Source organism: Citrus sinensis, chromosome 7 (genome assembly GCF_022201045.2).
Source record: "Citrus sinensis cultivar Valencia sweet orange chromosome 7, DVS_A1.0, whole genome shotgun sequence".
Taxonomy (NCBI): Eukaryota; Viridiplantae; Streptophyta; class Magnoliopsida; order Sapindales; family Rutaceae; genus Citrus; species Citrus sinensis.
In genome coordinates, this window is record NC_068562.1 from 1120666 (window position 1) to 1144495 (window position 23830).

Consider the following 23830-nt stretch of genomic DNA (forward strand, 5'->3'; position numbering starts at 1 on the left):
ATAAATTGTTAAAAGAACCGCAAAGATATGGTGATGAGAGAATCAAGAGTTGTGGAATTTTAATTACAGAAGAACAGAAGAGTAGCCATTAATAGACCAATATGCTACAAGAATTATTGTTTAACATTAGTTTGTGAGTAAAACAAAAGTGTCCTCTCAATACTCTAAGGGTAAATTTATATCTATTCCACATAAAATAATTTTCATCACTGAAAAAAAAAAGATCTTCTTCTTCTGCCCGAGGTTTAAAAGTTGCAGCCACTAGAATGGAGATGAAGATTGGGGAGGGAATAAAAGAATATGAATGAGATAATGAAATGAGAGATAGAAATAGCAACATTAATGATTTGTCTCTTTTTTAAAAAATTCAAAAAATATTAGAGGAATATTGAAAAGATGAAACATAAATTTTTATTTTAAACATTTTTCAACATTAACTACCATCTAACGTGGAACCTCAAATGTTTTGTAAAATTTCTCACAGAGAAGGAGAAGAACACTTAGGAGCCTTAATTTTAAGTTTTTAACTCAATTAAACGATTTAAGAATTTGAAGAATCACTATTTTTAATTAATTCAATCTAATACCATCCACTTTGCTGCAGGTTTTTATTTTATTGGAATCTCTTTCTTTGCAATTTCAGATTCTCGTCATTAATCAAACTCTAATACTTCATCATCTTAGCATCTAAACTACCTCATCGTATTCATGCATTATTAGAATTAGAATAACCAGAATAATCAAGTTTTTCTAAAGCTTAGTTTGGTCAGGTGGGGAATTTCATTGCGTTGATTTTTCTGTTTCCAACTTGAAAAACATGATGGGTATAAATACAGAAGATATAAAGCAATGAAGAAAATTAGCTAAGGGTAAAATTAGTGTTAACTGTTAAGTGGACATATTTTAAAAAGGAGTGTTATTATACAAATGGTAGGGTGAAAATATCCCCAACCAAGACTTTTTTACATCAATCAATATGATGAATAAAACCATTCCTATGTCGTTGTGCATTGAAATATTGAATTTGTACGAGAAATCGTTTCAGGATAAAGGCTAAATACGGCATATCGTCCTATCAGGAAATGCTAGTATAATAAGAAGTGGTGATGATATGGACAATTTGAATTTGATGATTTCATGTAAGTGTGCATATATACATACACACACGATGAATAAAACAAACTTCAAACTTGGAGTTGGCTGATATTTACACTGACATTTTTATCCTTGGTCAATTTCTTTGCAGTCCTCGACCGAATAGAAATAAGAAATTGATGTAATTTTTTAAGGCCGAGGCCCCTCTTCATGCCATTTCGGGCTTCCCCTTATTGCCGCGAAAACACAAATAACGAATTCGATGATTTCATGTAAGTGTACATAAATACATACACGCACGATGAATGAAAATCTTTAAACTTGGAGTTCGCTGATATTTACACTGACATTTATATCCTTGGTCAATTTCTTTGCGGTCCTGGACCGAATAGAAATAAGAAATTAATGTAATTTTTAAAGTAAAACAGAAGCCCCTCTTTATGCCCTTTTGGGCCTCCCTTGTTGCCGCGAAAACACAAATAACATGAACAGTATGATTTTCAGAAAATACTTAACACTAACTACAATTCCTAATACGTGTCAAGATACACTACAAAGTGCCATAGGTCCAGGGTGAAACAGCACATGACTACAAATTTCTCCAATGAGAAACTAGGTAATCTACAAAACGTTGCCACAACAATGACTCATCCATTAAGGCCAGGCTCAAGAGAAAAGAAGGATGGGCATTTGTAATCTTATTAGACTTTTCATACAAAAGACACCAGTTTTATTTTTGCTTCGACTTCGAAAATGCCCATTTAAAGTAACCACAGTTTGCTTCAGGATTAGATGCAGGTCCCTGCATGATAGGAGAAAGAAATCTATTAGTTCATATGTTCTCCAACTTCCTAAGAGCTCACTACATATAGCATGTGGGCGGTGACAGCTAGAACAAAGAAATGAGGCAGCAACAAGCTCATCACAATTCACAGCTAACACAAACAATCAGAGACATACATTGGCATATGGGCCACAACAAATGGCAGCTTGCCCTTTTGTGCGCTTTAATAGGGGACCACTAAGTGGTCCTTATTGATAGAACCATAACTCCACTGAGATAATTCTATCCTACCATCAGATAATATGAGGGTAAACAGCACAAAAGTCATATGAATTCCCATCCTGCTAAAGCAGGTCAGAAAGAATGTCTTAGATATGGACATTGACTTGTCTTTTGCATAAATTGGGCCGCCTTGGAAACTTGAAGCAAGCATTTGTACTTACTAGTCCAAGACTTATACCATTACAAGCTGAGCCCATATTTTAGAATAACTAATAGTTGAAAATTACCTAGCATGTCAAAATTAATTTGAAAACTGAACCTAAATAGGGAGAACTGTATGTATACTACTTTCTTTCCTGCTAGTTGTCATGCACTGAAAAGAATTCAGTCACCAGCAAGGCATTTATCTTTCTTCGTTTAAGACAATGGGACTTTACAAAAATCCTGCAGAGACTTGTTTATGAATGGATGCTAAGAACATGAAATACCTCAGCTCGAGCACACACAAAAAATCTGCGACCAAATGTTGGACCTGGTTTTTTTACCACTCGAGCAACACAAGGTTCCTTGTGCCCCTTGCAAAGAGGTATACTAGTCTCCATGAGTTGTTGTATCCTTCGCCATTCTAGTAAAGCAACATTATTTCTCTCTTTGTCCAAAAAACGTTTGCCCTTTTTTTCATCCTGATCGTGTGAGCACACACTTGAGTTCACTCCATGCAGCTCATGAACACTGCAGCTGTAATCTGTCACAGGAATTTTGTTGGAATGATGATGAGACTCGGGGACTTCTTCCTGACTAAGTGAAGTATCGGTAACAGAATTATTAACATTAAGTGAAGTATCAGTAATAGAATTGTTATCATCATGGCTAACATTTGACCTCTTATGAAAAAATGACTTCAGAGAGAGTTGGCCAAGTTGACTTTTTTTTGCTTTTTTCCTGGCTCTATCAACATGAAATGGAGAAATATGGTTACTACTCCCCTGTGTAATTGTTGAATGAGAAGCCACATTAGCACTATCTCTACAATTCTCAATTGTTTTCGTAAATTCTCCTTCGGACTCTTGGTTTGAAGAAGAACAATAAACACCCTGGAGAATGCCAGAATCACAATAGTTGTTGAGTGATCTATCAACATTCTCACTGCAGTCCTCTGTGTCCCCTGTTGAGTTACTTTCAGCTGGAAGTGAACCAGAGAATTTGCAAGATTTCCCTTGTTTAGCAACTTCTCTTTTCATTAACACAGACACTGCACAAAATCAAGGGCCAAGTGAATTTGCAGAAAAAATAAAGAACAAGAAGCTGGTTATGTGTTTAGATCTTCTTATTATTGATACAAATTTTCCTAAAGGTTCTCCCTTGGTAAGAAGGTCAAAGGAAGCAACTCATTCCCTCGCATATGAATAGAGATTTCGATGGACCTAAGGATCAAAAGTTGGGTTGCCATTATTTATTTCAAGCCTGATCCCAATCACTTACAACCAACATTCAATATATGATTAATCAAATTTTAGCCAAGAAGTTTCTTTGTCTATACACACACACACACATATTTTTGCCCTACAGAACAATCAGGAAAAGCATAACTAGACATTAAATCCCCTTCCAACCCATGTAAGCAGGGTTTTAACCCTAGACCTCTTGTACCACCCCAAGAGGTTTCACAAGTAGCACCCACAAATTTTAGCAAAGTTAGACATTGTTGAAGGGCTGAGCTTAAGATATCTAGGTATCCAGCCCAATAGGTAACTTATTGGGCGGAGGGACCTATCCTACTTATAAGCCAAGTGATTTCCTGGGTCACAACTCAGTAGACATTAAAACATTACAAAATTGTTGAACATTTATATTGATAACCAATAAAATTCTATAATTATCTTTAATTCCCCATAGAAGGAAAACTGAAACTTAAGTTTCTTGCAAACAATGGTTGCATATATTCACAAGTACACAAATACATAGGAAAACTAACACATTTCAAGAAAAAAGAGGGAAAAAGGGAAGAGAAAATCTCACCAAGTGTTTGCTGGACACCACGAATTATAGGAAGATATCTAGAAGCTAATGATGGAGTGCTATGTTGGGGAATTTCAGGAACTTCCCCTAAACACATATAAACAGGGGCATGGTCTGAACCTTCTAATCTAGTGCTCATCCCTCCCTTCCACCTGTAACTGGAAACAGCTTCAGTTATTGACTTAAATAGCAAAAACCACACTGACCAAGTACAGTACATTAATCTACTATGAAATCTAGCTACCTTGGTGCATTTCCAGGTTTCCAACGTTTATAGTCTATCAATATGTCACACTCATTAACATGGCAAGTTACGAAGTTATGGCTTTGCAGGTCATGCTTTTGATGCAGACATGGTCCAGCACAGAGAATATGGTCAATTCTTGTCCCATAATTAAATTGTTCAGCACCTGTATTTGATGGCCAGCATGTGTATGCTTCTCTTCTGTAGAAAAATAGTACGAGAAAGGAAGAAAAGCAATATCACTGTGCAAGAATAGTAAAAAACATTCTGGCAATATTAGTGAACATTGATATTGAGATGGAAGCATATTACATGCTACTACAAAACCCAAATCTTAAATAAATATAAACAAAGTCTCCTGTCTGTAGAAAACTAAATAGCTGTGTTCAAATTCATAACCTTGTCAAGAGAAAATAAAATCTTTTTTCTAATAAGTCACAGTATAGAATCAGTCAATGATTAGCAGTAGTGATGCTCATGGTGGATATAAAGTATTTTTTTAAAAAGGCAGTAATATAGAGGAATTCAGAAAATGAAATGAAATTTCGATCAATGAAAGCATCCATCTTTTCCAGGCAAGAAAATAACAATCTAGCATACAACTAAATTAGAATCATGCATGGGTAGTATACGTGGTTATTCACAAGATAGAAAATCCTACCTGAAGCTTAAATAATTGGGGAAAAGAGCCTTATAAAGGTTTGAATGCCAAATCGAAAACAAAATTCAATGGAATTTGGATTCCCTAACACATTCATTTAACATCAATTAAAGGAAATCCAAAGTAGGTTGAAGTTCTAAACCTTTCAGGATGTTTTGATCTGAAAACATCAAAGAAAGAGCCACCAGATTCCACAAGCATAGATCTGAACCATATTCTGAACCTGCAAAACAATTTGTTTAAATTATACTTAACACTGGCCATTACTTGTAAAACTGTAAAAACTTATAGGAAACAAGAGCTAGGCAGTGCCAAAATCAGCCAGATGGATATGAAACAAGCACTGCATCAAAACCAGCCAACAACTTACTCGTTCTTTGCAAAATCTGGTCCTGCATCACAGCGATCTATAGCAGCAGGAGCAATATTAAGATCGCCGACAACAAAAATCCTCCTCCCCTGACACAGTAGAAACTCCCATCTTTTCTACATCAAATACTACCAATATCAAACATTCATATGAAATTACCATGTTTGCTCATTATTTCACATACTCAGCTCATTAATAATATGCATACATACATACACACACACACACACACACACACACATATATATATATGTATGTATGTATGGAGGAAGTACAAAATTAATAAACAATTGAATAAGAAGCACCTGTAATACATGGAAGAACTGAAGCTTAAATTGAATTCTAACTGTATCCTCACTATCAGCTCGAGGCCCATACACATTGAATAGAACTGACCAATTGCAATATAAGTTCGATCACTAAATTGTAAAACAGAATTTAAACAATCTTTTGCATTAACAATAAGTAGCATATTTTTAACTTACTAAAATGACCATGATCTGTAATAACACACCGTCCCTCACTATCAATTTTAAGAAGCTCATCTTTTGAAAAGTCTTCAAGACCTTCCATAATTTTACTTCCAGAAGTTTCTAAAAGGCCAGTGAAGCCCTCCTCAGCTGCCACTGGCAGAGCCACCTCGGTGCTGGAAAATGGTGATTTCACGCGGCAAAATGTCGCCACACCTGAAGAAATTATAAGTTTTTAAAATGAAACTGGATCAAAGAGGAAAGTGAAAGCATATTTGGTTGAGGAAATTTAACAAACAATTTACCGGAGTAGCCAGTTCGGCCTTTATCAGAGGTACGTGTACATGAAAAGAACGACTCGTATCCATCGGCCATTACTAAATCTGATTTTAACTCCTGCCTTCTTAATTTTGTTTCCTATTTTGTGTAAAAGATTGAAATTAAACAATTTTTTTCGTGCAAAATTGAAAATAAAAAGCGAATTGGATGACTGTGTACCTGGAAGCAAATGATGTCGGCATCGAAAGAGTCGAGTAACTTTCGGAGAGAGCCGAACTGAGAGACGCGTTGTCTCAGGCCGTTTACGTTGTACGTTACTATCTTCATCGCTCAGCGGTGTCCACACATTCCACGAGCAAGGTCACCGGCTCTTTCAGTTTCCCACTTTGCCGGCTGCGATGCTCCACAACGCAAAAACGGTGCCAGAAACGGTTTCGCAAACTTTTCTTGGACAGAATTACCTCGGCTCCGCAGGTAAAATTATTAAAATTATCATATTAAACTTACGACTGTTTGGAATGACTTACAATAATTATAAGTGTTATTATTATTGATTATTTGTTAAGTAGAACTCTTAAGATTAAATAAATTATTTTGTGTTTATTAATAAAAATTTAAATTTTAAATTTTGAGAATAGTAGTTAAAATTTGTTTTTAAATATTAAAATATTTAAAATATTATTTATTTATTTAATAATCTTATTTCATTAATTTTATAATCTATTTTTAAAAAACTCATTAATCAACTAGTTAAGTTAGTAGCTCCACACAGAAAAGGGACTCAGCAGAGAATGGTGTGGCTGTGGTAAGCACAAGTTGTTGTCCTCATTTTTAGTAATAATATTTTTTTTGATAAATAGTAATAATATTTTAATTGAGGATAAAAGTAAAATAATAAAATTTGGGTGGGATTCTCTTATAGTTGTAAAAAAGCATGAGCGGACACGACTTTGATGCTCTAGTTGTCGGGACTCTTTCTACCCCATGTTATACGCTCACTTTCGCAAGAACAAATGAGCTAATATTTAGTCCCGAGTACAGTGATCATGCTCAAATTAGTGTTGTTTCTCAATTTCACCACCGGACATACTGATTTGACATTCTTACATATGTGCAATTTCCGCTGAAGAGCTCAATGTAAATGCGCTCTCCGTCTCCCAAGAGAGCTTTTACAAAATACAGGGAACGACTTGGATCCATCGCTATTAGCTCATGATACCTTTGCTTAGGTTGTTCTCGTGACAACCATTCCGCATGTCAAAGGCCAACGGTCATGGCTGTGACCAAAACTGTGACGGTCTTCAGACTGTCACCGCAACTGATAGTCAAACTCAAAGCCCAAGAGCATTCTTCTGCTACTTAAGAAGACTTTGGAGCCGAATGGTTGAAAAAGAGAATGAAAAGCCTGCATTGATCTACTAGTCAAATTCGTAAGGCGATGCGAATGCAACTTTCATAAGAGTTGGCTATGGCTATTAGCATCCTCTAACCCCATTTTTATTATAACTAGATAGATTTAAAGAAAAATATAAATAAATTAATTCCACTTATCTCTCTCTGAATGTCTCCAATCTATTTTTTTGTTTTTTTTGTCTTAATCACGAGATAATCTGGGGAGGGCCTCAACTGTGGGAGGCACTTTTAAGTATGTACCACAACTCAGACTAGAAGTTCCCGCTCGAACCGGCAGGCACATGTTCTCGCAACAAAGGCGACTTCTCTAAGACTCGAACTGAGGAGCAAATCCAGTCAAACCACTTAAGGGGACTCTATTGCCAGTTATTGCCAGTGGAGCCAACACTTTGTTGGTATCTCCAATCTACTTTACCTGCACATATATAATTTTTTCTTTTTAAAATTACATAACCAATTCATTTATTTGTTGTCTCATTTATACAACTAGTTTACACAAACTTAAAACATCAATTTTTCTCATCATAATGAGTTAGGTCAATATTTTTGTTGATAATATAACATGTTTTAAGAGTCCAAAGAGAGTTTTTTTTTTTAAATTAACTGAAGCATAATTTAAAAAGAAGTTTTAAGAGGATTTTGGTGGGGTGACAAGAGTCCAACTCTTTTCATAATAGTGTTTCATGATTACGCTTGCTTTATTTTTTGGCCCTCCCATAAGTTGGTAGAATTTTGCGACAAGAGTGGACAAGCTTTGAGGAAGAGGAGCTGGTTCGGACAAAGTTGTTACCACAGTTGTACGAGAATCTGACCACTACCTTCCTTTCCAGCATTTGCCAGCTATGCCTAAATACTAGGAACGCGGAACTCTTTTTGGGCAATATGTACAATATAACTGATGCAATTATAAAAAGGAAATGGTGAACAAGACGAAGATGAAGCACAAATGAATTCTAGTACACCATATTTCTAGGGCGTTTGGGGCAGCTGCGCTGCTCCCCATGCCATATTCTAGGGGAATATTCCCTAGAATATGCATGGGGAGTAGCTGCGCGGTGGCAGCGCAGCTGCCCCAAACGCGTCTTTCATTAATATATCATTTATAGTCACATTACAATTTGGATATATCATTTATAGTCACATTACAATTTGAGGGCACGACTCAGGGAACCCGGAAACCCCAAAATAATTAAATGTACACTGACATGACTATCATACCCAAACCCACCTTCCATGCTGAGCATAGTGACTCTACTTTCATGACCCTTAATGCATAACATATTCAAGATCCCATGTGATTGTGAAATCCCAACATTGACACTTGAGTTTCAATATATAGGTTCCTCTATGCAATCTTGTCTAGATTTGGGTACAACCTTGACATAAATAAAAAACACCTCTCTCCTCCAACCTCTCCTTGCTCTTGATCTTAAATATTTTAAGTCTAATCTACAATTTCCTGGGATTCCGATGACCAGATGGGCTAGGAGGCACATTTCGAGAACTAATGCTTGCAGTTCTTAAAAGCCTACGGAATTCCGAAAGACTTATTCTACCATCTTTGTCAATATCTGCCTCCTCAAGAAGTGGGTCAATGGAGCCTTTTAAACCTGTGTGCTGCAAAAAGAAGGGTAATCTCAGTTCTCATCTTATCGTATCAGTTAATCCTCTAGAATTTCCCTTTATTTCTTTTGGGACAAGGCAGTAATTCAGCACGGGGACAGCAAAAACGATAAGAAATAAGACTCACCATTCTTAGTTCCTCGGGTGTAATAAACCCATCTCTATCAATGTCAAATTTTTCAAAAGCAGCCTGTGACCGTAAATGCCACTTCTCAGAATCATGCTCCTCCAATTGATGCACATGCAGGGTAGCTGCAACAAATTCACTAAAATCCACAAGCCCATCTGTGTTGCAGTCAATCTGCATCAGGAAAATTAGCAACTATACAGTTAAATATAAAAGATTGTAAACCATATCCACAGGAAATAAAAGTAGATAGCTAAATTTTTCTCCCTTTTCATGGCACGGGAGGAAAAGGCCAAGGAAAGGAGTGTTCACCGCTTGAAGAATCTCTAAAACACGTGATTCCTTCAGCTTCCAAGGAAGATCTTTAGCAAGGGCCTGCATTCAAATCATCCTTGTTAGAGTAAATAAAAAAATATATACACGAGAACATAATTCATTGACAGAGGGATACAATATCGTTAGCGGACCTGTCTCATCTCTTCAAGACTAATAGAACCATTTTTGTCCACATCAATTGCATCAAATTGATCCCGAAGATCAGCAAGCTCCTCATCATCAAGTGTGCTAGCCAATGCCTGCAGAAGAATCAATTTATTTAAAGAAATAAACTATGTTTGTTTTAACTTTAAATAATGCAGTATATTTAAAATATTGTGTTACCCTTAGAGCAAACTGTTTCAAACGACTGTACTTCACAAATTGCCTCATGTTATTCAAAACAGATATATCAATAGGGATCTCAGATGCATCTCCTCCTTCTCTAACCCATGGGTGTGCTGAAAAGTTGAAACAAATTAAAACAATAATCAAAAACTTGATAGCACGAAAAAGATTGCTGCAGAAAATCTCTTCTTCAGACATGGCAGTAAATTCTTAAACACTAAAATATTGTGGCTTATACACAATCATATAGAAAGCTTATTATTGTTGGATATAGATTATACACATACATAGGGCTTGAGCAGCTGTAAGTCTTGCTCGAGGATCCTTCACCAATAACTTCTTCACAAAATCTTTGGCACTGTTACTTATGCTTGGCCAGGGTTTGCGACGAAAATCAGGCTTGTTCCTCAAAACCTGATAATACAAGACATTTAAATATACCCGCAAATGAAAAATAATAACAGAAAAAAAAATGCCAATACATCTCAAATATACAGAGATCTTGAGTAAGATTTTCAAAAAGAACATATGCATACATTTCTGGTTCATTATTGGATAGGTGAAAGAAGAAATCAATGAGTTGAAAAGGTTGAAAAAAGAAATGAGCAGCAGAGGATATCCAGTTCTTTCTGATATAGGGATAAAAGTTAGTAACCGCATATCAGAAGAGGAAGGAAAAAAAAGGTCCTAAAGAGAACTACTACTAACATGTAAGGCATATGGTCCATATAAAGAGTCATAATGAATGCAATTTCTAAACTAAACCCAATAAAGGTCATCATAGACACTACTTTTTCAAAAAATCATGTATCAGAAATGAGAGTTGTGCTGCACCTCCTTAAATATACCGTCCTCAGTCTTATCCCAAAAGGGACGCCTTCCACAGAGCAAAATGTAGGTAATTACACCAATACTCCAGACATCTGATTCGGGTCCTGACTTGCGTTTCAATACTTCCGGAGCAACATAATAGGCACTGCCAACAATGTCTTGAAACTTCTTCCCTGCATTTTATTGAACCTTTTGAATTATATGCGGGCTTAAGAACTTCGAATAAAAATAGCAATAACATTGACTGAAACTTAATACAAGTAATGCAACAGTTGCAATTGACTTTTCCATGACTCACAATACAAACAAAAGGAAAAATTCTATTGCAAGGAAGAGATTCATCCACGATGGAATTCTACTCACCTGGTTTTATGAAGTCTGACAAACCAAAGTCAGTAGCCTTCAGAGATGAATCCTCTTTGGCTGATTTGAAAAGAAAATTCTACCGGCAGTAAAAGAATTCAAAGGAAACAAGTCAAGCAATAAGTCAAAGATATCGCATGCTTACATTCAATAAATGCTGAAGTTCATCATTATACCTCTGGTTTCATGTCCCGATGCACCAGACCATGTAAATGACACTCAGCTGCAACTCTGAGCATCTGCCGTACAACTACCGCTGCGTCTTTCTCAGTGTAACGACTGTCCTTTCTGATTGCAAGAAACCAAGCAGAAGTAAGAGTAATGCTAATCATCCTATAGGGAAAAAAAAATATAGTAAGAGCAGAAATTACAGCCAAGATAATTCTATTTTCTGAGGAACTAGTATTCTTACTTGGCCAATATCCTATCCAGCAATTCACCACCCTCACATAACCTGGTAAAAGACAATATCATTAAAGTGACAAAAATAACACGTGTTCTCTAATGGGCAACAAAGATGTAATTTGCAGACCAAATAAAAATGCTTCTGACAAATATATAGATCAGACATGAAGAAAAGGATTGTGATTCAGGCATGAACCATAGAACAGTCAAACAAGGAGAAGTAAGCAATGGTATAATGTAAACTGCACAGACAATAAGCCATGAAATAGTCATGCAAAAAGAACTCCAAAGATTTGAAGATATTGAACTTACTCCATTGCTATATATACATAGTTATCATCCTCAAATGCATTGTAAAACTTAACTACATTCTCATGGCCTGCAAGGGCCTGCAATATCTTAACCTCTCGCTTGACATCCTCAACAGCAATAGGAAGAATCATCTGCCACCAGAGACAAGGATTTGTTTTACAAGTTTCCAAAATATTATCTTTAATGTAAAAAATAAATAAATAAATAAACCAAACAGTGCTAATCCCATCTAAATGAATTACAGCACCACCGAATCTAACTATAGATGATTATTTCTATCTGTGTGCATAACAATCACAAACATTGAACCAAAGATCACCTAACTCAAAAGGAAAAGAAATATCTTTTGAGTTTTGACAAACGGATCCATGAGAAATGTAAGGGTAAAAAAAATACCAAAGCCACATATTAACAGAAATGGAGTCTGACATTGTAGGCTATATAGTCAATCCACATAATCCGCCCCAACAGGCCTACCTCAAATAGATGGCATAGTAATCTGATTTACAATTTATCATTTCTATGGAACAAATGGCCTAGAACAATTGAATTTATGGAAATTATTCACCAAAACCTAAAGTCAAAGCAACAAAAAGCCCAACGTTAATCCATTTTAGAAGTGTTAATTTCTTACTAGGTTAATTTCAGTTCCTCAATGACGCAGCCATATATGTTCAGGATTGCAATAATAAAGAGAACAGACCCATCATTGGCAATGAGCAGAATATTACAATCCTTTTAATCAAGGTAAGCAACTATAAGAACGTCGGTCAACTGAGAATAACATGAGTTTATGGCTTGATATTCAAGGAAAGGCAAATTAAATATCTAAAAAAAAATAAAAACCCAGATGCACGAAGTGGAGAATCTACTATGAAAAGCAAAAGCAACCTTCAAGTCCTGAAATGAAACCACCCGAATTAGGATCTTCAGCATCCAGTCAAAACCCACAAAATATCCAATCTTTAATTCAATCGAAAAATTCCCATCAATAAATAAAAGCTAAAAAAATCTAATGGAGTCAACCCAAAAACAACCAAATAAGAGAAACCCAATTCATAAAAATAAGCTAAAAGTACCTTATTCTTCTCAATTTTCTTAACGGCAACACGATCTCCATTGGCCTTGTCGGTGGCAACATAGGTGTAACCAAATTGACCATGTCCAAGCAATTTCCCGATCGTGTATCTCCTATCAAAATCTTTATCATATCCAAAATCTGTACGTTTGCCACATGGGATCACCCCAGTTTGCCTTCTAGAATTGGTCTTTTGGTGTTGTTTGGCCTTGAGCTGCTGGTAATTCTTAGCACGTTCTTGATGTTGATGTTGGTGTTTGTGGGTTGTATCATTTCTTGCATGATGATTGTGACGTCGTTTTGCCTCTTCTTTATTTGCGTTTCGATGATGATTAGCGTTGTTGTTGTTACTGCCGCTGTTAGAGCCACTCACTTTGGTCGTGGAGAGACAGATACCCATGTTTTGTAATTACAATATTGTTGGATGGAGTTAAAGAGATATCGAAATATCTAGAGAGGTGAAGCAACAGCCCATCACAATTTTATTAAATAGTAATAATAATTGAATACATGAATACTGAGACAGAGAAAGGAAAGGAGGAGGAAGAAGGGAAGAAAGAGAGATCAATTTTGGAGAAGGAGATGGTGGTGGTCAAAAGAGACTTTTTATTTTTTTGAAAGAGAGGTGATGATTCAACTCCTCCTTTTTTTATTTTAATTTTTCTGGTTTTTTTTTTCTCTTTTAATGGAGAAGCTAGTTTTTCTTTTTTATTAATTTATTTTTCTTATTGGTTCAATTAATTTACTGGAAAAATTAAAATAAAAGATGTTAGTAATAGCATGATCATAGCTGTTATAGTCTCTGATCATATGCCGTTTGTATATTTTGTTGGAACAATTTTCAATGACAAGTGTAAGTTTTTCCTTTCTTATAGCGCAATTAACATTTAAATAGTTAATATCGAACAAACAACCCGAGCTTTTAATAAATTTGCAGTATTTACTCTGTTTGCATAAGTTAATTGATATGCCTTCGTATGGAGTTAAATTAATTGCAATAGTTAACAAATTTTTTTAAAATTAACTTTCTATATTTTTTTTTTTATGATTATAAAGTTGTGTTTCCTCTTCTTCCCCTTGGGTTGTTGTTTTTTGTTACTTTATCCACTGAGCATTCAAAATAAACCCTAATCTCACTTCATGTAACAGCTTAAGGCATGATTCTAAATATAATCTTAATGTTGATCATCCCAATTAGTGAGGTGACGTTAGTATGTTGAATGATGAACATAGTAATAAGTGTAATTTTTTGAGATATGAAATTGATAAATTTAGAGTATTTGGTAACTCTTTGAGGTGGTAAAGAAGTTTAAGACTCAAATATATTCACATTAGTGGAAAGGGAATTGAGTATTAGGCTATTAATAAAAAATATTATTTATGTAAAATGAATCAAATATAAATGCATTTTTTTAATTAATTTTCGAGTATGTTTAAAATTACTTTTGAGAGACTTAAAAATGACTTTTAAAAACTAATTTAAGTGTTTGAAAAAATTTTTAAAAAAATTATTTTGACAAAATTATCCCATCAAATAGCAGATTTTAAAGAATAAGGAATGAATATCTTTTCAAAATCTAATTTTAAGAATTAATTTTATACTTAATACAATTTCATATATAACCTCACAAAATTATTAAAAATCCAAAAGTATCCTTATTCAATTAGGGAATAAAATCAAAAAATTTAAAGACATTATTAATGCCCATTATAGTGAGATAGCAAAATAATAATAATAATAATAATAATAATAAAATATATTTTTAGTTATCAATTATTATTTTATATATATACACACACAATAAAAAATTATATATATACATATTTACAAATGTGTAAATAAATTTTACTCGACATTTATTTTACTTCAGCTATTTGTATTATTATATAAGTTTAATAGTAAAATTTACCAAACACATATGATTATTTTTTAAATTTATAGCACTTTTAAAAATAAATTTTACTAAACATTTAATAAATTATCTACACAACTGATTATATTTACAGTATAGTTAATAATTATTATTCTAAAAGGTATAACATTACTTAAATGACCCTTAATAATCGACTCTCACAACTTGCCCTAATAGATAACTACATCTCACCATTTTTAATTTTGATAATTAAACTCTCATTGTTATAAATGAAAATCTAAACACTTTTATATTAGTGAATTTTATTTATTTAGATGCTAATGAAGAAATTACAGTACATTGATGCTCTTATTTTTATCCAAATATACACATGTCTATTTCTAACATAATGGAGCCTACACATAAAATTTTGAGTAGCGAGGGTTAATTAAACAGTGGAAGTTTGTGCGTCTTTTTTTTCCTTTATTCGATTTATACTTTTTCAAATTATTCATTTGGAAATGTTTTGTCATACAAGTTTGAGCAATGGTAAAACTTAGAATTTAATAGTCATATTAATAATTTTAGATGTTAATTCATAAGTTAAAAAAAAGAAAAATAAATATGCCATTCATATTCATTAAATTTTGTGGAGAAAACAAAAAACTATGACTTACAAATATATAGATACTTGTATGAAATATTCCAAGTTTTTCATATATGTGTCAAAAAGTACATATTCAAAGTTTTTCATTAAAAATGCATATTTGTATCATAGGACAAAAACTTGTTGTACTTCATCTATGATTTTTTTTTTTAATTTCATTGTTCAACCAAAGTGATTGAGGTATTTCAAAATGAGAAAAGATGCAGAAATGGTCCAGCAATTTGTTTATTAATTTCAAGAAAGAATCGCCATTTTCGAAGTGTTGACTGTTGAGGCAGCAATAGCTCGTGATTCCCAATTACAAACTCAAACAGAACTTGTTCTGACTTTTCAACTCTGACCTCAAAACTCGTACTGAAGTGAAACAAAGTTAATCATTTTTTTTTAATAATGTTATAAAGAACTGTAGGTATTACAATTAATATTTATAAATAGATTCTATAATGGGGACCTTCTTCGTGGTATGTACTCCTCTGAAGCGCTGCCCAAATTCTTCAAACCCTCTCAAATATTTGAGGGCTGTCCACTCTACTCACATTTCATGAGGAATAGACTGGCTTCACTCAATTATTTGATAATCGAGGAAGGATTGTAAATAAGCCCTATAAATACTTTTATGGAGGCTCGAACCCTTGCACTCATTATTCTAAGTGTAAGGATTCTCCTACTAGACTAAAAGCCCATTGATAAAGTTACTAATTTCTAACGATCAAATAAGGAGACTCCGCTAGTCAATTCCCCAACCTATGCAAATTCTATTCACATGAAAGGGATTTTATTTTCAGCTTTTTATTATTATTAAGTTTTTTCTCCACACCAGGTCTTGATGTGTGATTGTTGGCAGCCACATGTAGCTGATTTGTTAAAATTAAAGTATGAAATTTTATTTATTTTTTTAATTTATGTTTAATTTTTTGACGTTTATTTCTGAATAAAAAATAATTTTTTAATTTTTATTTGGAAAATTATCACTGCACCACCTCTTTTTTGCCTTATGTTTATCCAACCACCAAAATATTCTAACATATTCTCTGCACCACTTTTTTGTTTTTAATTTGTATCAACTAGCCACTTTTTAACTAACGCCGTTAAATAATTTAAATGAAATGATAATTTTACCCCTAAATAAATTAAAAGACCATTTTATTTTACAAAAACTTTAAAAAATAAAAAAATTATAATTATAAAAATACCCCTAAATTTAATAAAAAATAAAATGAATATTGTCATTCATTAAAATGAATACTAAGCATAAATTATATATGTATAAAAATACTAGCCTACAAATTCTGCAACTTTTTCTTAATTTTTTTGTGCGTGCTAATTTGTTACTAAATAAAAATATAATTAAACAAAATAAAATAAATTATTGCTAAAGAACTTTAAATTGACCGACTTAAAGCACTCATAATTTCAACTTTTGATGTGGTTAAAGAAGCAAATAATCAAATGCTAATTGCTTATTTACATTTTTCTTCTCTTTTCCAACTCTCAGTCAGCATACATTTTCCTAATGTTAAAATTAATTTTAATTTTTTTGTGGTCAGCTGGAATAGTTGGAATCACTTCGGTTGCAATATTCAAGAGAAAACTGATTAGGGAAACAGGTAAAATCAACCTTATAAACATTAACAAATAATCGAAATTAATTATAAATTTTATTCCTCAAAATTTAATGTTGATCCCATCTACTTAATTAATTAGTCGATATCTAATTATTTTTTTATTAAATTTAGGGGTATTTTTATAATTATAATTTTCTTATTTTTCAAAGTTTTTGTAAAATAAAATGGTCTTTTAATTTATTTAGGGGTAAAATTGTTATTTCATTTAAATTATTTAACGGTGTTAGTTAAAAATTGGTTAGTTGATACAAATTTAAAAAAAATGTGGTGCAGAGAATATGTTAGAATTTTTTGGTGGTTGGATGAACATAAGACAAAAAAGAGGTGGTGCAGTGATAATTTCCCTTTTTATTTTAATGTAAAATGTTTGAATGTGAAATAAATATTATATCTAAAAAATATTTCTATTTTATATATTTATTTCCTAAGTTATAAAACTTAATCTTTTTTTTAATTTACAAGGATATAAATATTAAATAATTATGTTTAAGATTATTAATAAAAATAAATAACATACTATTTATATTTAGATATTAAAGAACAAACAAACATATGAATTTATATATTTCTATTTAAACCCATTCAAATTTTAAAAAAAATCAAACCGATTCCAATTTCAAATAAAAATATCAATGCTACTATCGTTTGGATATATATAACGTTCTCTAGGTAGTTTGCCTTCTTGCTGGACATTAATGATTTGTCTAACCATACATAATAGCATAAACTACAATAAATGACATATAAATTGATCACGCATGAACTAATTATTATACTCTTATGGTTACTATCAAAAGCTTTAATGAGACATATTCTTCAAGATGAACATCATGTGAAACAATTATAATTTATGTGGATATTCATCAAAGTAACTTTTAATTTTCCCACAAACAATCTTTAACCTTCTTATAACTAATTATCTTCCTAATTTGAGGATTATTATCTGTTATAATTATTAGGTATCATTTGCTACTTTATTATATCACTAGTTCACTATAAAAGGAGGTCTTTACTTCTTTTTTGGATATACATGTAATTGAATAAAATTTCTCTATAGACATTGTGTCTCTTATTTTCTCTCTCTTTTTCTCTTGTTGTATGTTGTGCTCTTAATTGATAGATAATTTAACAATATATATATATATGTATGTATGTGTTCATTATAGGCATCTCATTTTCTTTTTAAATAGTTTCTTCCGATCATAAGAGATAGAATAAAAAGAAAAAGAGGCAAAAAACAGCAAAGAGCAAAATGCTGAACATAACAGCAACATTATAAAATATATCCATTCTTAATCCACTTCAAGGTAAATTTTGTGCAAAGGGTCTTATCACAGTGCAATACATCATTGTTAACAGGAATTAGTTTGATAAATTCCCAAGACATGCCATGGAATGTCAAAATCCAACAAATTATCTCCTCCCTTGAGCCTAATTAGACTCTCCTTGTAGATATGAACCGAAACATCAAAACACGTGACTCTGAGATCTCTCATTTCTTGTGTATTGGGGTCGTATAAGAGTAACTGTCCACTGGTAGAAACTACAAAAAATGCTCCTTTTTTCCAAAACCCAAGTGGCCTTTGCACTCCAACAAAAGGTCCTATAGACAATTGCTTGATCCAACATTTATCTTTCATTACCCATATGTCATAATAGTTCTCGATATTATGTGAGAGAAGTACGCAGAGAGAATGATTATATATCCCAAGAATCGTTGGTTTTGATTCGGGAATGTGCGGCTCCTGAACTTCTTCAAATACATCATTACCCAGATGAAATGAAAGAATCACTGCGTGGTCGTTGTTTCGGAATCTAGATAACCAGTAACAAACCCCGTCCAAATACAAGCTACCAGACCAAAAACTCATAACGTAGTGATCTGATTTGAAGGACTTGAAATCTCTCCAAGAGTTAGTACGAAGATTATATATGGCAACATGCGCAAATTCGTATAGTTCCTGTCTCTTTTCATCCCACAACGTGTGTATCATAGCTAATTTGTAGTCATTACTCATAATATCCAATCCAAATCCCATAATAGTATCAGAAATGCTGCAAAAGCGAGGAAATACAACTCTACGTTTTGGAAGAGTTCTGGACTCTTTGGTTGCCAAATTACATAGAATTAATCGATCATTCTTTGGTCCATGTATACAAAATATACCATCAAAAGGACCCCCAAGAAATTCGCGCATTGGTTGTTGAAAATCAAGATCTACCAATGATATGTCTGTTAGTGTTCCATCAGGGAACAAACAAAACGAATCTGTTGGATAGCTGTAATCATCTTCGTCATCCGTAACCATATAAGTGATAAACAGACGATCGTTGTTATCATTTCTTAGGTGCTTGGAAATGAAACTAGGATTTTCAAATAAAGAGCACCACTCGCTGCACACGCACTTGAATCTTAATAAAGATTTCACGGACAATCTTGATAGAACTTCAATCATAACATCCTCCGGAAAATTTCCGTTACGTTTCGCCATTGCATCATCCAATTTAGTTTCTAAATCTAATGAATCCTTTGCTTGCTGCAATAACTTGCACTATATTTACAGTAAAACACATCGATTCCAATTTGATATTAAAAAAAAAAAGAGAATTAACTTTACTCTTTGATGATAACAGAAGCGAAGTATCAAATTTTATTCTGGTTTTTTAGCTATATTTCCAATCATCATCTTTAGTGCAAATGTATTCTAATATTTCTTTGAATTTATTTTTATCGATAATGGAAAGGTTATCAAAGTTCAAGCAATAAGTTAAGGAAAATGACAATTAATATCATACCCTCATCTTCCCGGCGATTTAAATCGTAGTTGCGACATCTTCTATATCCAGATTCTACATTGATCCAGACTCAACATAATTGGCAAAAGCCTCCTCTGAGAACAATGAAAGAATTGAAGTGCAATTAAGATGTTGATCTTAAAATTTGATAGATGACATAGGATAAATGGTACTGGTACGAAATGCTAAAGGATAAATTGTGGGTGAGCAACAGCTTCGGAAAACTGTCACATCTTTACTTGGTTATACTTGGTTAGATTGTGTATTTTATTTTACTATTTCTTTAGAGGGTCCAGTTATGTTGCAACTGCAGTATGGTACCACAGTTGCTTTCAGTCATTAGATCCAGTTAATGTAACTGTGGATCTAATGGCTGAAAGCAACTGTGGTACCATACCACAGTTGCAATATAGTTTTGCCCTTCTTTAGAATAATCACTTTTAATTTTATTTTTTTTAAAGATAGGAGATTGTACATAGCCCAAATAAAGATATTTAAAAAACTATTCAATCATATCTCTTGGGGTTAGCATCACTCTAAAATTTGTTTTTATAAGGGGAGTATAAAATTTTAATTCCTTGTTCCATCCCTCATAATCAACTAATAACAAAAGAATTGCATTGTTCAAGGGTTAATGCGGTATTTTTGTATATAAATTATTATTTATACACTTACAAATGAAAGCTAGTTAATTTGTTCGTTAAAAAGTCACATTACCTCTTACAACACTATCTTAAAGAGAGAATGACCATTACCCTTATGTATTTTAGATTATTTCCAGTTAGGACAAGTTTAGTAACTGTTGTATCTTTTAAAATAATCGTTGTAAACTGTGCTGTAAAAATAATCAACTGTAAAATGAATAAGTTATATGATTGGTAAAATTTATTTAAAAAATTGTTACAAGTTGCAAAAATAATCGTATATATTTGGTAAATTTTACTGTTAAATTGTTGTAAGAATACAAATGACTAAAATATACATGATATTAAATAATTTTTTTATACATACATACATCAATACATACATATATATATAGTATTGTTTTATTGTGTTAATATAATAATGAATAAATATTTTTTTATCTCAATGTAATTGGTAATAATATTGATCCTTTTAAATATCATGATTTTATTTTCTATTTGGATTAGGATAATTCTAAATTTTTATAATATATGTAAGGATATAAATGGAATTGTAATAAGTGTAAAACAATTTTTTTTTTATAATATAAGTGTAGCATTAGGTGATCTAAGGGTCCGGCTACGGTGCAATGGTGATACGGTATCACCGTTGCATCCAGCCGTTGGATCCACGTGGATGAATGAATCCAGTGGAATCCAACAGCTGGGTGCAACGGTGATACCGTATCACCGTTGCACCATAGCTTTCTCCGTGATCTAATCTTGCCAAAAGTGATTTTTAAAAAAATTATTAAATACCAAAATTAATTTTTGTCTTTTCAAAATCACTTTTGAATCTCTAAAAAATAATTCCAAACAATCCCATACTCCCTTGTCAAATTTTATTCTGGTTTTTTAGCTTCCTTAATACTCTACCCAATACTATTACTTCCTTTACCATTTCAACCAACTATCATAGGGCATACGTGTCTGTTGACAAAATAAAAGTTATTTTTTTATAGCAATAAAGTTAATACTAAAATAAAAGTTATTTTTTTGTAGCAATAAAGTTAATAATACAGTTAATACAAAATAATTGTCAAATTTAATTGAAAATATTTAAAATTAATTTTATCAAATTTAACTGAAAAACAAGTAATACATTAACACTTACAAAATCATTTTGTAAAATTTAATTGAAAATATTTAAAATTAATGATTTCAAATTGAAAAATCAAATCAAAATTATGATTCAATCTAGAATGCAGAACTAAATAAAGAACAAAGGAAATTAGAGTTCAATCTAAAGCAAATCTTTATCAAAATTAATAAGAAAAAAAATCTCTAGCTGATAGCCCATAAAAATTAGTATACTTAGAAATTCTTATATTGATGTTGCATAATGAGTAATAAAAACGTGGAATACACACACACACACACATACGTTTCTTGCTTTGGCATAAGCCCAAGATTTGAACAGAACCAAATCGAAACACTCATAAATTCCCTCCAGCGGTTTGAAAATTAGTGATTTTCAACAGAAGGGAGTGAATTTTGTGCAACATGTTTGCATATATATTGAAAAAAAAAAAAAATAGTGTGCGTATGAACGGCACGATTAATTTGCTCTGGTTCGGATTTACCATTTTGATGGTCAAAATTTTCTAACGCGCCATTTTCTTTGTTTCCTTAATCTTCAGACCTCGAAATGGATTTAGAGAGCAGTTTTCATCTATAGCCGGGCAGTAATATCAAAATGGATTTCAAACAGAGAATTTTCTGCCACGCCTTAAATTTCTTGAGTAGATGTAATTAATTTAGAGCTTAAATATCTGCATTACCACAAAGAAGTTCCAATAAACTTCTGATTGTAACTATTAGTACATCAACTATAGAATAAATTTATACGAAAGCACCAAGCACCAAGCACCAACTAACAACCAAAATAAAAAAAGTTATCATTTTCTATGGGGGTGATGCATCGGTTTGATACACACCCAAGAGATGCCACGGAATGTCAAAATCCAACAAATTATCCTCTTGCTTCACTCTAATGAGACTCTCTCTGTAGATATGAACTGAAAAGTGAAAACTTTTGCGACCGAGATCCCTCATCTCTTGTGTATTAGGGTCGTATAAGAGTAACTGTTCATTGGTAGAATGTACAAAAAATGCTCCTTTTTTCCAAAACCCAAGTGGAGTTCTGACTCCATTAAGTGGTCCTAGAGATAATTGCTTGATCCAACATTTATATTTCATCACCCATATGTCATAATAATTTTCAATATTATGCGATAGTAGTAGGCAGAGAGAGTGATTATATATTCCAAGAATTGTAGGCGTTGATTCAGGAATATATGGCTCCTGTATTTCTTCGAATACCTCATTACCCAGATGAAATGAAAGAATTACTTTATGATCATTATCTCGGAATTCAGATAACCAATAACAAACCCCGTCCAAATAAACGCTATCAAACGCTCCATCCATATAATAATGATTTGATTTGAAGCAGTCACAATATCTCCAAGAGTTGGTGCTTAGCGAGTATACCGCAACATGTGAAAATTCGTATAACAAATCAAGTTTTTCATTCCATAGGGTGAAAATCAAAACCAATTTGTAGTCAGTGCTCATGGGATCCAATCCAAATCCAGTACATTTACAAAAAATGCTGGTATATTTTGGAAAGACTGTTGTACATTTTGGAAGAACTCTTGACTCTTTGGTCGCGCGATTCCAGAGAGTTATACGATTATTATTTCCAAATATGCAAAATATGCCATTATAAGGACCCCCAAGCTCTCCACGTACTGGATTATCAATAGCTTGCAACGATAAATTTGTCAGAGTTTCATCCGGGAATAAAGAACAAAGGAATAGCGGATAGCTGGATTCATCCGGACCGTCGAACTTCTCCATATAGTGAACAATTAGACGAGTATTGTGATAATTATTTAGATGCTTTGAAATGAAGTTATGTCTATTGAATAAAGCGCACCACGATTTGCAAATGCACCTAAATCGTAACAGAGACTTCACAGGCAGTTTTGACAGAATTTCTATTATTGTCTCTTCTAGAAACTGTTCATCACTTGTCATCATCATCTCTTTCTCAATTTAGGCTTCAATTCAAATGAATTCTTTTCCTGTTGAAAAATTCGCAAAGAGGGGAAAAGAAAATGTTTAGTTGATCCAATCATTATCTCTGCGGTATCGGATTTTCCTTAGGAGTTAAAAAAAATAAAATAAAATTTGTACCATAGTCTAAGTAGGGAAGAAAAATCGAACCTCTTGCGTACCCTGT

General features: G+C 32.8%; 4 protein-coding genes across 13 annotated transcripts; all 4 read right to left on the bottom strand.

Annotated features, from left to right (window-relative positions):
* Positions 1-1573: 1573 nt before the first annotated feature.
* Positions 1574-6513, bottom strand: LOC102619750 (DNA-(apurinic or apyrimidinic site) endonuclease 2). 5 transcript variants are annotated; one of them, XM_052444325.1, is made up of 10 exons: positions 6364-6513; positions 6171-6282; positions 5881-6081; positions 5701-5786; positions 5396-5484; positions 5168-5248; positions 4365-4565; positions 4121-4278; positions 2590-3353; positions 1574-1897 (listed from the first exon to the last, which is right to left on the bottom strand). In XM_052444325.1, the coding sequence occupies exons 1-10, from the start codon at positions 6469-6471 to the stop codon at positions 1826-1828; spliced, it is 1872 nt and encodes a 623-aa protein (XP_052300285.1). In that variant the 5' UTR covers positions 6472-6513; the 3' UTR covers positions 1574-1825. The 5 variants fall into 5 exon arrangements, with proteins under 5 accessions (XP_052300285.1, XP_006466946.1, XP_006466945.1 ...); XM_006466883.4 differs by having other exon boundaries at positions 4121-4272; positions 5396-5511; XM_006466882.4 differs by having other exon boundaries at positions 5396-5511.
* Positions 6363-13624, bottom strand: LOC102620953 (calcium-dependent protein kinase 28-like). 6 transcript variants are annotated; one of them, XM_025098440.2, is made up of 13 exons: positions 12961-13624; positions 12773-12808; positions 11882-12012; positions 11577-11618; positions 11341-11497; positions 11165-11243; positions 10805-10974; positions 10258-10384; positions 9968-10083; positions 9775-9882; positions 9620-9682; positions 9308-9481; positions 6363-9174 (listed from the first exon to the last, which is right to left on the bottom strand). In XM_025098440.2, the coding sequence occupies exons 1-13, from the start codon at positions 13357-13359 to the stop codon at positions 9007-9009; spliced, it is 1770 nt and encodes a 589-aa protein (XP_024954208.1). In that variant the 5' UTR covers positions 13360-13624; the 3' UTR covers positions 6363-9006. The 6 variants fall into 6 exon arrangements, with proteins under 6 accessions (XP_024954208.1, XP_024954211.1, XP_006466951.1 ...); XM_025098443.2 differs by having other exon boundaries at positions 11341-11452; positions 12961-13620; XM_006466888.4 differs by lacking the exon at positions 12773-12808 and having other exon boundaries at positions 12961-13620.
* Positions 13625-18456: 4832 nt separating this feature from the next.
* Positions 18457-19596, bottom strand: LOC102628477 (F-box/kelch-repeat protein At3g06240-like). The gene has a single exon (XM_006467100.1). It carries the CDS (start codon positions 19594-19596, stop codon positions 18457-18459), a length of 1140 nt encoding a protein of 379 aa, XP_006467163.1.
* A 2892-nt stretch (positions 19597-22488) lies between these two features.
* On the bottom strand, positions 22489-23625 carry LOC127903725 (F-box/kelch-repeat protein At3g06240-like). Its single transcript, XM_052444368.1, has one exon. The coding sequence runs from the start codon at positions 23623-23625 to the stop codon at positions 22489-22491; it is 1137 nt and encodes a 378-aa protein (XP_052300328.1).
* Between the last annotated feature and the right edge of the window lie 205 nt (positions 23626-23830).

Excerpts from the sequence above, each read along its gene's own strand:
- LOC102619750 (XM_006466882.4), bottom strand. The coding sequence starts at position 6,471 with ATGAAGATAGTAACGTACAACGTAAACGGCCTGAGACAACGCGTCTCT. Across the intron at positions 6,082-6,170 it reads AGGCCGAACTGGCTACTCCG|GTGTGGCGACATTTTGCCGC; the intron begins GTAAATTGTTTG and ends TAATTTCTTCAG. Across the intron at positions 5,787-5,880 it reads TACAGATCATGGTCATTTTA|TTCTATTCAATGTGTATGGG; the intron begins GTAAGTTAAAAA and ends GCAATTGGTCAG.
- LOC102620953 (XM_025098440.2), bottom strand. The coding sequence starts at position 13,359 with ATGGGTATCTGTCTCTCCACGACCAAAGTGAGTGGCTCTAACAGCGGC. Across the intron at positions 12,013-12,772 it reads TTTCATTTCAGGACTTGAAG|ATGATTCTTCCTATTGCTGT; the intron begins GTTGCTTTTGCT and ends CTCTGGTGGCAG. Across the intron at positions 11,498-11,576 it reads CTGGATAGGATATTGGCCAA|GATGATTAGCATTACTCTTA; the intron begins GTAAGAATACTA and ends TTTTCCCTATAG.
- LOC102628477 (XM_006467100.1), bottom strand. The coding sequence starts at position 19,596 with ATGGCGAAACGTAACGGAAATTTTCCGGAGGATGTTATGATTGAAGTT.
- LOC127903725 (XM_052444368.1), bottom strand. The coding sequence starts at position 23,625 with ATGACAAGTGATGAACAGTTTCTAGAAGAGACAATAATAGAAATTCTG.